The following is a 17,960-nucleotide window of genomic DNA, read 5'->3' as shown; positions in this document are numbered from 1 at the left end:
AAGCCAAAACAAAAACAATTTTTTTTTTCTATAATAGACATATCAAAGGAAGAGTTAAAAACTTTTTTTTTTTTTTTTTAGTTTTTCGAGACAGGGTTTCTCTGTATAGCCCTGGCTGTCCTGGAACTCCCTCCTTAGATCAGGCTGGCCTTGAACTCAGAAATCCACCTGCCTCTGCCTCTCAAGTGCTGAGATTAAAGGCATGTGCCACCACTGCCCAGCTAAAAACATTCTTAAGAATGTTAAAATTTATTCTGAAGAATTTGTGCCTATGTAGTGAATTCCAATTTAAATCCTGTAGAATTCTTGTTAGTCATTACTATTTCCCAAAATAGCAACTTATCTTGTGTTATTTCTCATGGCTAATCCAAGTATTATGTCTGTAATGTTTTGGTGTGGCATACTTCATTATGAGGTGAAGAATCTTGGGATGCTTAGGAGCCTTCAAAACTTTAAATTGAGAAATTAATATAAAGTAGCTGGGTTGTTTTTTTTTGTTTGTTACTATGTAGTCTTGGCTGGCCTGGAACTTGCTGTGTAAACCAGGCTGTACTCACCTCAGAGATCTGTCTTTTCTCCACATCATGGGTGCTAGGATTAAAGGTATATGCCACCATCCTTGGCTTTTTGTGCAATTTTAAAAAGATATATCAAATATAAAGTTAGTCTAGGAACAGTGGCAACATTGAGAGCAAACTGCAATATTATAAGAATAATATAAGAAAAAAAAGAAAACTCATGGTTTCAGCTCATGTTAATACTCATGTTAGTAACACGAGTATTCCTAGATCTAGAAATCTCTATATTTAGCTGAATCTGCAGTGACTGAGAAAGATGCAGAGGAGAAAGCTATTGATACAAACTTAATTAAGATGATCACATTTGTAAAAATGAAAGTTTTCAGTGCTGGGGACTGATCCTCGAGCATGGTAGGTAAATATTCTACTAATTATGCCACATGCCCACCCAAAAGTGATAGTTTCAATTTAGATTGAGATGAAGATAGCCTAGTGATAGAAACAGCAATAGGATAGTATACATAGTGAGTTCCAGGCCAGCCAAGGCTAGTGAGATCCTGTTATACTCCAAAAAAAAAGAAACAAAGAAATTAAAGAAATAGAACCAGATCTGAATTCACAGTAGTAAATGTGAATCCAGATAAACTGTCCTTTTCAGTAAACATTTTGCAGTAGTTGATGGAACATGGCTTTTAGGAAATATCTGAAGTGAGTAGAATCCATTTTTACCCTCAATACAGAATTTAGACTGCAATACCCCCAGTGTACATGTGCTTAAATAACAGTAACACAAAGAAGGTTGAGATTTTAACTCCCAAGAGAATTATGAATAATGCTTTGTGTAATCATTTGAGGAAGGTTTTTTCTCTGTCCTGCCTGGTTGGTGATTTAAAAAAAAAAAAGTGCTGAAAAAAGTCCGAATGGTGACTTTTTGCAGGAAGGTTGCTTCTCTTTTTGAAACATTGAGAGAGAACTTAGGTCAAAGTAATCTACATATAAAATTGGTTTGGACTTGGGAGTAGTGAACTACAATTTAGAATGTGAGAGACATGGGGTGTAGCTCATGAAAACATTTTTCTATGTTTAATTTTTTTATTTTGGGACAAATTTTGGTTCAAATTGATTGCTGATAGTAGGCTGCCAACATGCTTAACCTCATTGAATGAGTGCTTCCTACTAATAAGGGCAGTCTGCAATTCTGCCATCCAAGGCAGGCACCCAGACGATGAGTTAATACTGTCCAGCCCTTAGACGTACAGCTTGTATTCTGTTGCCAGCTCTCCTTGTAAAAGTTGTCAGTTTTACCTTGGCTTTCATGATTTTGATGATTTTAGTATTGCAAGCCAGTTATTTTAGCAGTTTCCTCCATTTGAATTTGTCTGAGCTTTCTTAGAATACCATTTCTTGGCAGGGCTGTCCCTTCACAGAGCTAAACTGTTGTAACTATGTTTGGATGCCATCCTGCATTCCTGACACTGCAGTTTGAACTTAGGAAAAACACAGTTTAAGAAGCCCTTCATTAAAATTTAACTTATGAGCTGGTGTTTGGTTACTGTGTACCTTTGAAAGGTGTTTCTTTTCTTTCTTTTTTTAAAAATCCTTTTTTTAAAAAAAATGTATGTTGGCATTTTGCCTGCATGTGTGTCTGTGAAGATGTCAGAACTCCTAGAGCTGGAGGTACAGACAGTGGTGAGCTGCCGTGTAGGTGCTGCGGTGAACCCTTGACCTCTGAAAGAGCAGCCAGTGTTCTTAACTGCTGAGCCATCTCTTGTCCCACCCCCCTCCACCCTCCCTTTTCTTTTCTTCTTCTTTTTTTTTTTTTTTAAGTTTTTCGAGACAGGGTTTCTCTGTGTAGCCCTGGCTGTCCTGGAACTCCGTCTGTGACCAGGCTGGCCTCGAACTCAGAAATCTGCCTGCCTCTGCTTCCCAAGTGCTGGGATTAAAGGCGTGTGCCACCACTGCCCAGCCCCCTCCCCCTTTTTTAAGTGTAGAAATGTTGTAGTGTTTATATGCTTGTTCTTTATTAAATCATTTTGCTTTACTGAATTAAAGACTAAGACATTTTAGATTGATTATATAATCCTTTGTCATGTTGGAACCGTTATCTATTAATATATTGAGTAATGGAAGATGTATGTGTGTGTGTGTATGTGTGTGTAATTAGAACAAATAAACTACATAGTTTTTCTTGACTGAATGGTCCTTAAGAAGAAATGTCAAATTTGGTTGAATTGGTAACATACACACTTGTAATCTTAGAGGATGTAGGCACAGCAAAACTTGAAGGTCATCTTGGGCTTTTTAGTCAGACTGTCTTAGTAAAACCAGGGGCTTAAGAGGTTGGCTGCTTTCCAGAGTACCTAGGTGTAATTTCCAACATCCTTGGTGGTGGTCAAAACCTTGTGTCAGTCTAGTCCCAAGGGATCTGACACCCTTTTCTGGCTTCCAGGGATACCAGGCATGTACTTGGTGGTATGTGTGTGTCTATGTGTGTGTGTGCTTGTATACACATATATACATATATAGACAAACACAAAATAAAAATAAATCTTTTTCGCTAGTTACAGACAGTTGTGAGCTGCTATGTCTTTGCTCAGAGCTGAACCCAGAGCCCTTGTAAGGACAGTAAAGCAGTCTGTCACCCAGAATCTCCACAAAGGCAAAACACTTTTTTTTTCTACTTGCTACTTTGCATTGCATTTGAACTTGTTTCACGTTGGCTTAGTCACGCCACATATAAAATATTCACAACACATGAAACTGACGCAGGCTCATGGACAGACCTGGGAATAAGACAATGTGATGAGAACCTGGATGAGAGTTGAACATTCCAAAAGCCACTCTTTAGAGGGCCAAGACTTTATGAAAAGGGACTTAATACAATGAAATGCCACCATATACCCAGGAAGGCTGGAGTCTAGGATGGAATAACTATAGACTGTTGAAAGCCAGCATAAATTGGTGAAAAGAACTTGGAAACTGATGCTCATCTAAATTCAACTTAGATGTACATCCTGCATCCATATCCTACCAGTGGAAATGTGGGTAGTAGAGTGCCACGGCCTGCTGAGCAGGAGGAAGTGTTTGCTGACAGAACCTGGGTTCAGGTCTGGGATTTCAGAACTGAGGGTCCTCCTACCTCCCTGTGGGCTCTTGTACTTTCACATCACAAATAACGGCAGTAATAAAAGATTGGTGCTAAAAGCACTTTTCCTTAAATCGCTTGTTTTTGCTGGTTTATTTTTAACCATCAGCCACTTAGGCCTTCTGCTATTGGCATGTAAATTTATTATTTTTATAGGCTTTCCCCCTCTAAGTTTTGTTCTTTTCTTTTTTCTTTTAAGATTCATTTAAATGTGAATACACTGTAGCTGTCTTCAGACACACCAGAAGAGGGCATGTGGTTGCTGGGAATTGAACTCAGGACCTCTGGCAGAGCAGTCAGTGCTCTTAACTGCTGAGCCATCTCTCCAGCCCAAGTTTTGTTATTTTCATGTGGTCCTGGACTACTTGGGAAGCAAAAATCCAGTGGCTTCTACATACTAGGGAGTCACTTTACCATGAGGCTCCTGACATACTCTTGTTACATGTCAACCTCAAATTCTGTCTTTAAGATAAGTCCTACCCTCCTATTTCCCAAGCTAATGGCTTAGAGAATGATTTATCATTTTGTTATTTATTGGTTTCTCTGCCTTTTGCTTTGCCCTTAAGGAAGAGCTATAATACAAGTTTATTAGGCTTGTAACAGGTAGGAGAAAGGTTTTATTAACTAGTGTGCTAAAAACAATTTGAAGTTGACAAAAAATTTACTCAAAACAGAGTATTCATATTAATTAATTGAGAAGTACTTTTCTAAGCGTTGACAGGTTATTGGGAACATTTAGCCCTTTTAGGCTCATTGCTTTTCAGTGAACTGACAGTGACTGTTCTAAACAACTGTCTCTCTTTTCGTTTAAGCATGGGGGGTAAAGTACCACCTGCTACTCATAAAGCCAAGTCAGAAGAGAATATCAAGGTAAGTTCAAATTTCTTTTGTTTAAGATAAGAAACTGTATTTTTGAGACCAGTATGGGCTACATACAGAGACTGTCAGCCACTGTTGTGTTGTTGCGAAAGGACACCGTTACCTAGGTAACTCTAGAGCATTTCATTGAGGACTTGTTTACAGTTTCAGAGGTTTAGTTTAGTCCGTTATTATGGTGGCAGGCGCAAATAGTAGCTGAGAGCTACATACTGATGTGTAGATAGGGACGCTGGGCTTGGCTGATGTGTAGATAGGGACGCTGGGCTTGGCTTGGGCTTTGGAAACCTCAAAGCCTATTCCCAGTGACACCATTCCTCCAACAAGGTCACACTCGTAATCCTGATAGTGCTGTTCCCTGGTGCCTAACCACTCAAATATGTGACTGTGGGCGTGCATTCTAAAAGTATATGCATATTTGCTAAGGACTTAACAAATATTTTAGAATTAAGGTGGAAACCTAGGCATTTATTTTTTAGGAGAAATTTTGCCTTGGGGGGGTAGGTGGGTAGGGCACTGGTGTTTGGTTTTTCAAGACAGGGTTTCTCTGTATACCTCTGGCTGTCCTAGAACTTAATCTGCAAGACTAGACTGGCCCCGAACTCATAGAGATCTGCCTGTTTCTGTCTCCTGAGTACTATGACTAACTGATTTTGCCTCTACCCCTGGCTTGAAATTATACTTTTTTAAGTTTCTGAGAGGGTAGGAGAATGATGGTAGTGAATGTGCCACAGTGTCTGTGTGGAAGTCACAGGACAACTTGCAAACATTGGTTCTCTCCTTTGACTATGTGGGTCCCAAGGATTGACTTTAGGTCCTAAGACTTGGTGCCAAGTTCCTATTTACCTGTGAGCCATCTTCTTGACTTGTTTTTTGTTTTTGTTTTTTTAAAGATTTATTTATTTATTTTATGTATATGAGTACACTGTCTTCAGACACATCAGGAGAGGGCATCGGATCCCATTACAGATGGCTGTGAGCCACCATGTGGTTGCTGGGAATTGAACTCAGACCTCTGGAAGAGCAGTCAGTATGCTTGATTGCTGAGCCGTCTCTCCAGCCCTTGCCTTGTTTTTTTATTTTAAGACAGGGTCTTACTGTGTAGCTCTGACTGACTTGGACTTTTTGTAGACCAGGTTGCCTCTTTTTTTTTTTTTTTTTAGGGTTTCTCTGTGTAGCTCTGGCTGTCCTGGAACTCACTCTGTAGACCAGGCTGGCCTTGAACTTAGAAATCCACCTGCCTCTGCCTCTCTAGTGCTGGGATTAAAGGCATGCGCTAGCACTGCCCAGCGGCCAGGTTGCCTCTTAATTCAAGAGATCTACTAAGTGCCGAGATTAAATTCATATGTCTACCACCCCTGACCTGACTTTGGTTTTTTTGTTTTTTGTTTTTTGTTTTTGTTTTTTTTTTTTAGGTTTTTGAGACAGGGTTTCTCTGTGTAGCCCTGGCTGTCCTGGAACTCACTCTGTAGACCAGGCTGGCCTCGAACTCAGAAATCCACCTGCCTCTGCCTCCCAAGTGCTGGAATTAAAGGCATGCGCCACCACCGCCCGGCTCTGACTTTGTTTTTTAAAGATTGAACAGGATAAGGAACCTAAGAGTGTAGTTATATCTGATGTCCTGACATTTGCACAAGTAGATATAGGCTAGCTGGTAGCAGTACTTTTTGTAAGATACATAGCCTCATTAACCAGAGAAGGCAGTGCCAATTTATCTCTTATTCATAACGTATAAAAGTAGATAAAGACACTATGTGGTTCTGTGGAAAGAAAATTTGCTCTCCATTATGTGCTGTTCTGAGTCTTTGTAATTGCTTTGTGTTACAATTCCATAGATGTTTTCTTTACAGTTCTCAAACTGAGTAGCCCTTGAAAACTGAAGTGTTCAGGACATTTGGTATTAAAACACACCACACTGAGTTGGGGGCAGAGGCAGGCAGATCTCCGAGGTCAGGGCCAGCTGACTCTACATAGTGAGAGCATAACTCAAGAGAAAACAGTAATAAATAAAAAACCACAAAAAATCCTCACAATCCGAAAATATTCACCCTTCCATATAAGTCTCCTGTTGTTGCCCAGACTCTCCTCAGACTCCTAGGTTCAAATGATCCCCCACTGTCTTGACTGTTTTCAGTCTTAACCATCAATCAGGAGTAGTTTGACTTATTTTGCATGAAATATTATTTTCCTGTTTGTGTTTTAGTTTTCTGAAACAGTCTCATGCAACATAATCTGGCCTTATAAGCCCCTGATCCTCTACTGTAGGCCGAAGTTTCCATGTATAGCCAAGATGTCAGTTAGATCATGGAGAGTCACAGGGTACAGTGCCTATGGAGAATGTCTGTACTGTGGAGTATGGGAGTTATATTTGCTTTAAAACAGAACAACACTCTGACAGTTTAAATTCCTAAAGGTTTGGATGGTACCAGAACTATAGTTAATTAGAAATGAGAAGTAAAAGAAGTAGTAACTGTAGTGGAAAAGTAAAAAAGCAGTCTATACTCTTGTTGGCAAGGCACTGCTGGGCCCTGTTTATATCTTGGCAGACTCTCTGGCCCAGAGTTCCTTTTTTTTTTTTTTTTTTTTTTTTTTTTTTTTTTTTTTTTTTTTTTTTTTCTTTTTTTAAAAGATTTATTTATTATATTAAGTACACTGTAGCTGTCTCCAGACACTTCAGAAGAGGGCATCAGATCTCATTACAGATGGTTATGAGCCACCATGTGGTTGCTGGGGTTTGAACTCTGGACCTTCGGCAGAGCAGTCAGAGCTCTTAACCTCTGTGCCATCTCGCCAGCCCCTGGCCCAGAGTTCTTGAAATCTCTACCCAGCTCGCTAAGTTCTCATTGGAGGGATGCTACCACACCAACCCCACCCTTTAAAGTCTTTTGGGGTATACTTCTTGTAAACCCACGAGGTGGCAAGACCACTGGGGCCAGAGAGTAGCCAGAGATAACTTGAGATAACTTGAGATGGTGCCCCTGTTTTTTAAATATTTCATGCTACTGTTAACAACTGAAATTATGGGAGGTGGTGGCACATGCCTTTAATCCCAGCACTTGGGAGGCAGAGGAAGGTGGATTTCTGAGTTCGGGGCCAGCCTGGTCTACAGAGTGAGTTCCAGGACAGCCAGGGCTACACAGAGAAATCCTGTCTCGAAAAACAAAACAAAACAAAACAAAACAAAAACTGAAATTAATGTATTTAAGTAAGGTAAACATTGTCTGTGTATGTTGTGTGTACAGACAAACACATAAAATGCGTTACATATTTAAGTACTGACAACACTAATTTTCTTCGCGTAGGAAGAAAAAAGAGACAAGACAACAGAGGAAAACATAAAGACGGAGGAGCCATCGAGTGAGGAGAGCGATCTAGGTGAGCAGGTGGTCGTGACTCGGTCCTGTGTGGTTGGGATTTTGTTTAGCAGTTTGTTTTGATATGGTGTCTCAGTTTGTGTGTAGCCCAGGATGGCCTGGAACTGTGGCACGGGTAGCCTTGAATTTGAGGCAGTCCTCCTGAATGCCCGGTGGCTGGTTTTATTTACTAGTTTGGTTACTATACTGAACTACAGACTTTTTCCTGTATCATTGGTATGCCTGTGTTTTATAGAATTTGTCTACACCTGATTTTTAAAGTTAATTATATTAAAATGAAATAGTATTTTGTCAGTTACATTTACTGTCTAAAAGTTTTACTGTTGTGGTATATGTGGAAAAATTATTAGAGAAGTTTATGGGGAAGGTTTTGTGGAAGTCAAAAGGACAACTCTTGGGAGTTAGTTTTCTTCTGCCTTTTGGAGTTTTGGGGCAGGAACTCAAGTTCAGGCTTTGGAGCAAGCACTCTACCCACTGAGCCATCTTTCTGACCCCCAAATCTTTCCCAAGTGAATTTTGGAGACTGATCAAATGTTGTGCACATAAATAGCTATCTGATTTTGACCAACAGTCAGCAGCACTTTTGTTTTTGTAATTTTTATTTGCTGTGTACAGTGTATGCACGTGTACCTATATACCTCATGCATGTGTCTGTGGTACTCTCATACATGTGTCTGTGGTACTCTCATACATGTGTCTGTGGTACTCTCATGCATGTGTCTGTGGTACTCTCATACATGTGTCTGTGGTACTCTCAGACGCCAGAAGAGGATATCCGATCCCCTGGTACTGGAGTTACCGTCTCTCTAGCTTACCTTCTAATAGCTATTAGGAGTTATTTTTAGCAGGGAAGTAGTTTATAATGTATCAGAGTTTAGGTGAAACTAGCTTGTAGTTGTACTAGCAGGTAGTTGATTTTCTTTATGGGATATGCCTGTAACCTCCATCCTAATGGGTAGTACTTAGCCCTGAACTCCACACAGAGCAGTTCATCTTGTTTTATAGTTTTGAGCCAGTGGCCATATACCACACTCATAATTTAGGGTTTAATTTCGTGGTTTTCAACTTTTGCAGAAATTGACAATGAAGGTGTAATTGAACCAGACACTGATGCCCCTCAGGAAATGGGAGATGAAAATGCAGAGGTAAGTTAGTGACTTATTTTAGGAAAAGTGAAGTTCCCCAGGGTTGGGGTTATTTTATAATATGACTCCCAAGATGTGCATGGTAAATCTTCCTTTGACTGATGATACATTTTATAATCTCACTAAAATATTTGCAAATTACCATGTTATTTTTAATTATAATATCTGAAGTCTTATATCTTGATTTGCTTGTTTTTTAAATTTACTTCAGGTTGACTAACCTGTAAAATAGCTCCTCTAAAATCTATTCCTACAATTAGAATTGCCTTTTTTTTCTGAGATGATTTAGGTTTTTTTTTCAAGACTGTTCCTTGAACTCAGAAATCCGCCTACCTTTACTTTCCAAGTGCTATGATTAAAGGCGTGTACCACTGTATCTGGTTTAGAATGTTTTTTTCCGTGGAATATCTAGTGGCATATTATTTTCTAAATGCTTTTGTCACAAGGAGCCTCTCCTCAGAGAGGTGAAAGCTGTTACTTGGGAAGGAAGTATGGGGGGTACAGTTTCAATTAGCAATGAGTAGAGGCCTTCCAGAGGGTCACAGTGTGTCTTAAAATGTCTCATGGTGTCTGCTAAGGAAAGTTGTTTATAAACAGTAGTGTAATGACTGTAGCTTAAGACTTGGACCTTCAGAACTTGGTATCCTAAGTCATCTTGCTGGTCAAATACAGATAGTCGGTATTTGGGGCTTTGAGCTTTTATTTTCTTGACATCTAATACAGTTGAATATAATCTGATCTATTTTGGTTGTCAGTGGGCATTTGCACAATCCTATTCAGACCTTTTCTCAGTTTTTTCTTAAATTGTCTTTTCCGTTTTTATGTCTATCCTCTCTCCACCTTTTTTCGTGATAGGGTCTCTTAGCTCAGGCTGACATAAAATTTCTGCCTTACCTCTCCAAATGCTGCAAATACAGGTCTTGCCACTATGCCCAATTTTATGGGGTGAAATCCAGGGCTTAGTTGCCCTCAGACCACCTATATCTGAGCCCCTTCCTTCTGATTGTGTATGTGTCATGTATCCCACACTGTCCTCAAACAAGGTCATCCTATAGCTTCAGTTTGCCAAGTGCTGGTGTTATGGCGTGTACCACTATGTCTGACTCCAAAGCTTTATTTGCCTTTTGTTAATTTACTCAACAGAACCTTTATTGAAATTTTGTTCCATCAGTGCTGACATACTGTTTCCTGTTTTTGGCCCTCTGGGGCCTCTGTTCTTTGTGTCTTAATTGCTTTCTTTGCACTAATGCCACATTTTCTTATGAAGCTGTGTACTAAGTCTTGTAATCTGCCAGAACAGGATATATAAAACGATGAATATTTTAATCATTCTTGATGTTTTGTTTTTAAAATAAATTTTAGAATTAGGTTGTCAGGGTCCCTGCATAGTTATTATCATTCACAGTCTCTGGTCTCTTTCCCCTTCCCCTCCATCTCCCTCACAGGGGTTTGGGGATGAGAAAGGGATGGGGTAGAGAGGTTTGATTAGAGTTACATAAATTTAAGTCAAATTGGGGAAAAGAATGCCTCTTATTATTGAGGTCATTCATGAATGGCATGTAATTTTAGGCTTTTAAAATGCCTTTCAATAATTTTTTAAAGATTTACTTTGTGTGTGTGTGTGTGTATGTGTGTGTAGTGTTGTGTTGTGTTCTGCTTGTAAATATGCCTGCACACCAGAAGAGGGCACCAAATCTCATTATAAATGGGGTTGCTGGGAGTTGAATTCAGGACCTGTGGGAGAATAGCCAGCGCTCTTAACCTCTGACCAATCTTTCCAACTGCCTCAATAGCTTTCTTTTTATTAAAAAAAAAAAAAAACAAAAAAAAAAAAACCTTTTTATTTATTTATTTATTTGAACTGGTGTTTTGCTTGCGTGAATATCTGTGTGAAGGTGTTGGAGTCCCTGGGATTGGAATTACAGAGAGTTGGGAGCTGCCACACTTTCATGTTGATTCTTTTTCATGGTTCCTTGGTTATTTATGTCTTAATACATAAATTAATTTTTAAGATTTATTTTTGTGATTTAATATTTTAATATTTTTAAGATTGATTTTCCTTGTTGATTTACGGTGGATCCAAACTCAGGAAAACCTCCTGGGGAGTTAGGATTACCAAAGTGCATGCTGTCCCCTGCTTCTATGTAGGTTTTTTTTTTTTTTTTTTTTTTTTTTTTTTTTTTTTGGTTTTTCGAGACAGGGTTTCTCTGTGTAGCCCTAGCTGTCCTGGAACTCACTCTGTAGACCAGGCTGGCCTGGAACTCAGAAATCTGCCTGCTTCTGCCTCCCAAGTGCAGGGATTAAAGGCGTGCGCCACCACTGCCCGGCTTCTATGTAGTATTTTGACCACAAGTTCTTTGGAATTTTTCCTGTGGACAATTTTCAAGGTCTAAGTAGCTGGCGTGTTTTTCCCAGAAGGAATGTATTTGCTTCCATCCAAGCTCTAAGTTGAGGCTGTCAATTAATTCTCAGGATAGCTTTTGTTGACATTGGTAATATGGAATTTAAGTGAGCAACAGCTTTATGGTTTGGGCTTTTTTTTCTTTTTAAAACATTCTTTTTAATACTTATTTTTGAAGATTTATTTATGTATATGAATACACAGTATAACTGTACAGATAGTTGTGAGCCTTCATCTGGTTTTTGGGAATTGACTTTTAGGACCTCTGCTGGCTCCTAATGTAAATTGAATACTTGCCTACCCTGAATTACAGTCTTCATTTACTCTTGTTTTTTTTTTTGTTTGTTTGTTTGTTTGTTTTTGTTTTTTGTTTTTTCCCAAGACAGGATTTCTCTGTGTAGCTCTGGCTGTCTTGGAACTCAACCAGTAGACCCCGCTGGCCTGGAACTCACAGATCCACCTGCCTCTCTCTGCATCTGGAGTTCTGGGATTAAAGGCCCCCTGACTTAGTTTTTAAGTTTTTGTTAATTTCTAAAAATTACTTTGGTCTTGTGTAGGAATGCTATTATTTGAAAAGTTTCTGACTTTGTTTTAGAAATGTGCTTTTTTAAAATTTTAAAAGTTTTTAATTTGCCAAATGAATTTTTGTTGGCTTTGAATTAATTGATAACTTAGTATATTAGAATATTTCAGTGAATACCGTTAATATGATACAGATCTAACAATGTATTTTTCTATTTAATATAAAACTACTTAAGGATGCTAATTTTAATATATAAGTATACTGTGTACTGATCAAATAAGAGTATTTGTCCTTTTTTATTTATTTCCTCATAAAGACAGATTGGCATAGATCATGCTCTTTGACTCCCTTCTCCATTCCCCTCTTGAATACAGACATGTAGGTCAGCATGTAACAGGCTCCCTTGGATAGCCATGTCTATTGCAGCACTGTTCACAATAGACGAGTTAGGGACAACTTGACAAGTTGCCTGTCAGCAGATGAATGGAATGTTCTATTGATATGGAGAGACACCATGACCAAGGCAACTCTTAAAAGAGAAAGCATTTAATTGGGGGGGTTGCTTCTAGTTTTAGAGGGTTAGTTCATTATTGTCATGGCAGAGACAGGCAGTAGCTGAGAGCTTTAAATTCTGAGCCACAGGTAGCAGGCAGAGAGGCAGTGGACCTGGCATGGGCTTTTGAAATTTCAAAGGCCACACCTCCAGCAAGGATGCTTCAACCCAACATAGACATACCTCCTAATCCTTCCCAGCTTGTAAACTTAGTCTAGGCATGCAAATAAGTGAGCCTATGGGAGCCATGCTCATTCAAACCATCATGTCGATAAAAGAAATAGCGTGTATATACACAGTAGATCTTTATTAAACTAAAAAGAAGCATGAAATTGTATTGTTTGTTGGAAAATAGGTCCACTTGGAAATCCTAGTCAGTGAAATATGCCAAACTCAGAACAAATACCATATTTTCTTTCATTTGTGTGTCCAGTGCTGTATATAGATATATAGCCATTTATATATATATATATAAATATACATATATATATATGACATAAAATTTTCTTGGAAGCCTTTTTATGTTTGTGGAAGTCTTCTGTGGTCTTAGAAATTGCGTTATAGGCTTGGTTTCTGTTTCATGCAGTTTTCTGTGGTGTGCCAGAACTGACTTTGCTTGTTGTTTCTGTATCATATGGGTCTTACTCAGTAAGCCAGGCTGGCCTTGGATGTTGAGCAATCCTTTTGCCTCTACCTCTCCCCTAAATACAGTATTAAGGTATGTGCCCCTCTGACAGGTTTGCTTGGTGTTTGTGTATTCTTGTTTTACAGATTAGCTTGTCAGTTCTTTGAATTTTCTAGTTAGATATAAAGATAACTAGTTTTTCTTTCTGTTATTAGACGTAGCAAATAATTTTTGTCTCCCCCTCCTGTTCTACCACTGCCACCAATACGGGGTCTTACTATATTATATATAGCTCTATTAGTCCTGGAACTCATCATATAGACTACATTGGCCTTGAACTCAAAGGTTCTCCTGCTTCTGCCTTCTGAGTTCTGGGATTAAAGGTGTGCTTTTAATGTTTTGCAGAGATCGTTTTCTTTTTTTTTTTTTTTAATTTTCCCCCTTTCCTTTTCTCTCTTGCTCCAGTCCCGCTTCTTCTGGCCCATGGCCTATAGATTTTTTTTTGTTTATTTCTCATTATGGATGGTTGTGAGCCACCATGTGGTTGCTGGGATTTGAATTCATGACCTCTAGAAGAGCAGTCAGTGCTCTTAACCGCTGAGCCTTCTTTCTTAATCAGCTCCTGCGGGTATTATTTCACACAGTAGAGGTGTTAAAATGGATGTGGTTAAAGTTACCGCTAAACATTTGACTTTAGATAGAATGTTTAGCATATGTTCTTGTTACTCTTTGTGCTTTCAGCATTGTTCTTAGTATTTGTGCTTTTAACTAGGATAGGTACTTACAAGATTTTTGTGGGAATAAAGGAATAAGACCTCAATCTTCTGTGATTGACATATGAAAGTCACTAGTTCACTTTTTATGATGAGACTGGATTTAATTTTTATGCGTAGTTCCCATGAACAGGGAAAGATGGTTGGAAGGAAGCAAAACCATTCTCTGTAGGCTTTCAGTACTAGAGAGGGAAATGCATGAGTGTATGGATAGTGACAGTCACCCGTAAGACAGTCTGCATTACTTTGTTCTCATGCTTGCTTCACTTTCCTGTTAGATAACTGAGGAGATGATGGATGAAGCAAATGAGAAGAAAGGAGCTGCTATTGAAGCCCTAAATGATGGTGAGTAGAGTTCTCTGTACTATATTTCTATAATAGTAGATTTTATCCCTACTATAGTGCCTGTTAGGAGTGTAACGTGAAGGGATTGAGTTTGTTATCTTACCACACTGAAGATGTTAGGATCCAACAGTGTAGCCACCACCTTCCTCATGACAAAGAGGCTAAAATCATTCGGCATCAGTGACGTTGGCTTGGCATGGACAAGTCTGACTCGGCCTCTTCCTGCACCTGTTATTCCTTTCTCTGCTCGGGAGCACCCTTAGAAAGATGAAATAAGAACTATCTGGGCTGGCGAGATGGCTCAGCGGGTAAGAGCCCTGACTGCTCTTCCGAAGGTCCTGAGCTTGGATCCCAGCAACCACATGGTGGCTCACAACCACCTGAAATGAGATCTGATGCCCTCTTCTGGTGTGTCTGAAGACAGCTACAGTGAATTACGCCAGAGCAAGTGGGGCTGGAGTGAGGGGGGCTGGAGCAAGTGGGGTCCTGAGTTCAATTCCCAGCAGCCACACACATGATGGCTCACAGCCATCTGTACAGCTGCAGTGTACTCATACACATAAAATAAATGAAATAAATCTTTTTAAAAAAAGAAGAAAAGAAATATCCTGGTAATCCCTGACTTTTGACATAGTGATACTTTTGATAAGTGGTGCTTATAGGCCAAACACTTGTTAGAACGGGAATAGAGTCCTGGCATCTTAGGTCTTCAAAACTTGTTGTTGGTGGCAGAAAGATGGTTTAGCATGTAAAAGGACTCATACCAAGCCCAGTTGGCCTGAGTTTGATCCTCCATGGTGCAAGGAGGAAACCACCTCTAGCTTGTCCTGACCTCCGTCTGTTCTTCAGCTCCCTCCCGCCCTTGCCAAAATTTTAATTAAATTTTTTTATGTTTGAGTATTGTATACATGCATGTTGTATATGTACCATGTGTGTGCCTGGTGCCTGTAGAAGCCAGAAGAGAAGGTGTCTGATTGCCTGGAACTAGAGTTCCAGGTGATGTGCACTGCTGTGTGGGTGCTGAGAATAAGGACTAGTTTTGGTTTTTGTTTTTTTGGTTTTTGTTTTTTAAACTTTTGGCTAACTAGATGGCTTAGCAGGTAAAAGTGCTTGCTACTAAGCCTGACAACTTGAGTTCAGTCCCTGGTACTCATATGATGGAAGGAGATAAACTTCTTAAAGTTGTCCCATTTTCTGAATATATGCATAAACAAACAAGAATAAATGAATGTGGTTCCTTATATAAAAAGCTAAGAATGTGGGGCTGGAGAGAAGGCTCAGTGATTAATAATAATGCTTGCTACCCGTTCTGTTACAAGGGCAGGAATTAGGATCCTAGCACCCATGTTGGGTGGCACACAGAAGCCCATAAGTCCAGCTCTAAGGGATCAAATGCCATCTTCTGGCCTTTGTGGGCATTTGCCAACATATGTATGTGAACAACATACATTTATACAAACACAAAGACAAATAATGATAACTGTGAATAAAGGTTAAGTTTTTTTTTTTTTTTGGTTTTCCGAGACAGGGTTTCTCTGTGTAGCCCCTGGCTGTCCTGGAACTCACTCTGTAGACCAGGCTGGCCTTGAACTCAGAAATCTGCCTGCTTCTGCCTCCCAAGTGCTGGGACTAAAGGCGTGCGCCACCACTGCCCAGCAAGTTCTTAATGGCTTAAATGTCTTTATTTTTTGTTCATTTAAACAGTATTTCTCAAAAAGAGAAAACTTTAGTTTTCATATCATGTGAAATTAGTTCCTACACTTTATCTTCTTTTTTTTTCTTTTTTTTTTCCCCCCAAGACAGGATTTCTCTGTGTAGCCCTGGCCATCCTGGAGCTCACACTTTATCTTCTTAAAGCTTGGTTTATCAAGTAAAATTGAGTCCCATAAAATCAGTCTGCATTTATTTATTTGTCTGTTTGTTTGTTTATAAGTTTTTCAAGGCAGGGTTTCTCTATGTAGGTCTGGTTGTCCTGCAACTCACCCTATAGAGTAGACTAGGCTGGCTTTAAACTTGAGATCCACTTGCCCCTGCCTTTCAAGTGCGAGGATTAACACCGTGTCCTCCGCTCCCCCGGCAGCTATGTTTTAGATTTTTAAAAGATGTACTGTTTAAGTGTGTGAGTGTTTTTGTTTGCATGCATGAATGATTCTTGGAGGTCAGAACAGAACATCAGATCCCCTGGAACTGAAGTTACAAATGCTTGTAAGTTACCTTGTGGGTGCTGGAAACAAAACTTGGGTCTTCTGCAAGAGTAATAAGATTCCCAGCCATAGTCACAGCTCTTGATTATTTACTTTTTGCTTGATGGCAAGGTACACACACACAGTGCATGTGTAGAGGTCAGTGGACAGCTTTCAGGAGGTCATTCTGTCCGGATTTCCTGGGACTAATTGTGTATATAGCCTCTAATTTTCAGTTCTCTGATTTCTACTGCTTGGGTTTACGGATGTGCATCATCTTGCTTTGTCTTTTTTTCTTTTAATTATTTTTTAAAATTTTTTTCCTTTGTATGGGTGTTTTGCCAACATGTGTACTTGTTGTATCCCTAGTGCCATGGAGGTGAGGAGGAGGCATCAGATCTCCTGGAACTTGGGTTATAGATGGTTGTTATAATATGGGTTCTGGAAATTGGACCTGGGACTTCTGGAATAACAATTAGTGCTCTTAACCATTGAGGTATCTATCTCTCTGATCCCTTATTTTAAAAATGTTAAAGTGCTGGCTACTAAACATGCTTGGTGGACAGTACTGATACTGAGCCATGTCTCTAATGTCTATTCTAGTCTGTTCTCTCTAATTTCTATTCTAGTCTGTTCTCTCTTTTTTTTTTTTTTTTTTTTTTTTTTAAAGTAAGACTGAGAAATGATGCATAGTTCTTAATTAGTCAGAATATTTTATTAACATCTTTGTCTTCTGGACATTTTCTTACTAAGTTTAATTTCACTTCAGGTGACCTTCAGAAAGCCATTGACTTGTTCACAGATGCCATCAAGTTAAATCCTCGCTTAGCTATTCTGTATGCCAAGAGAGCCAGGTAAGAACACTGAGTACAGAGTACCTTTTGTAGACTTCTTATATTCATTTGTTAAAGTAGTTTTGATTTTGTAGAATTCTCAATGGTTTTATTGTTTGAAATGAAGTTTTTCTTAATAATACCTTTTTTTTTTTAGTGTCTTCGTCAAATTACAGAAGCCAAATGCTGCCATCCGAGACTGTGACAGAGCTATTGAAATAAATCCTGATTCAGCTCAGCCATACAAATGGCGAGGGAAAGCACACAGGTAAATGAGCAAATTCTACTTCGAGAGCTGAGTTTGACCTATAGAACCCATGAGCTAAAAAGGTGGGGTGTGGTTAGGTAGTGGTGGCACACACCTTTAATCCCAGCAGCACTAGGCAGGCAGAAGCAGGTGGATCTCTGTGAATTTGAGACCAGCATAGAGTCTAGAGAGCCCAGGATAACCAGGGCTACAGAGAAAAACCCTGCCTCAATATATTGCCCTACCCCCAAATGCTGGGTGTGGTGCTATGGAGGCTAGAAACAGGTTAGAGAGTCTCTAGGATTCCCTGCTGGCAGCCTAGCATACATGGTGAATTATAGGGTAGCATCCAGAAACAGAAGTTGACTGAACCTGAGACTGTACACACACACACACACACACACACACACACACACACA

The 17,960-nt window shown here is 39.4% G+C and overlaps 1 protein-coding gene across 2 annotated transcripts in view; it reads left to right on the top strand.

Moving 5' to 3' along the window:
• St13 (ST13 Hsp70 interacting protein) overlaps positions 1–17,960 on the top strand; it is a 35,119-nt gene that overhangs the window by 4,559 nt on the left and 12,600 nt on the right. For both annotated transcript variants that reach the window (XM_031350074.1, XM_031350084.1), the window contains exons 2-7: positions 4,476–4,533; positions 7,842–7,914; positions 8,988–9,058; positions 14,212–14,278; positions 17,231–17,315; positions 17,452–17,562. In XM_031350074.1, the coding sequence (XP_031205934.1) occupies positions 4,476–4,533; positions 7,842–7,914; positions 8,988–9,058; positions 14,212–14,278; positions 17,231–17,315; positions 17,452–17,562 (465 nt within the window). The remainder of the gene's footprint in view (positions 1–4,475; positions 4,534–7,841; positions 7,915–8,987; positions 9,059–14,211; positions 14,279–17,230; positions 17,316–17,451; positions 17,563–17,960) is intronic.

Source organism: Mastomys coucha, unplaced genomic scaffold (assembly GCF_008632895.1).
Source record: "Mastomys coucha isolate ucsf_1 unplaced genomic scaffold, UCSF_Mcou_1 pScaffold11, whole genome shotgun sequence".
In the NCBI taxonomy this organism is placed as follows: Eukaryota; Metazoa; Chordata; class Mammalia; order Rodentia; family Muridae; genus Mastomys; species Mastomys coucha.
The sequence above is the reverse complement of the archived record's forward strand: the minus strand, read 5'-3'. Positions and strand labels throughout refer to the sequence as shown.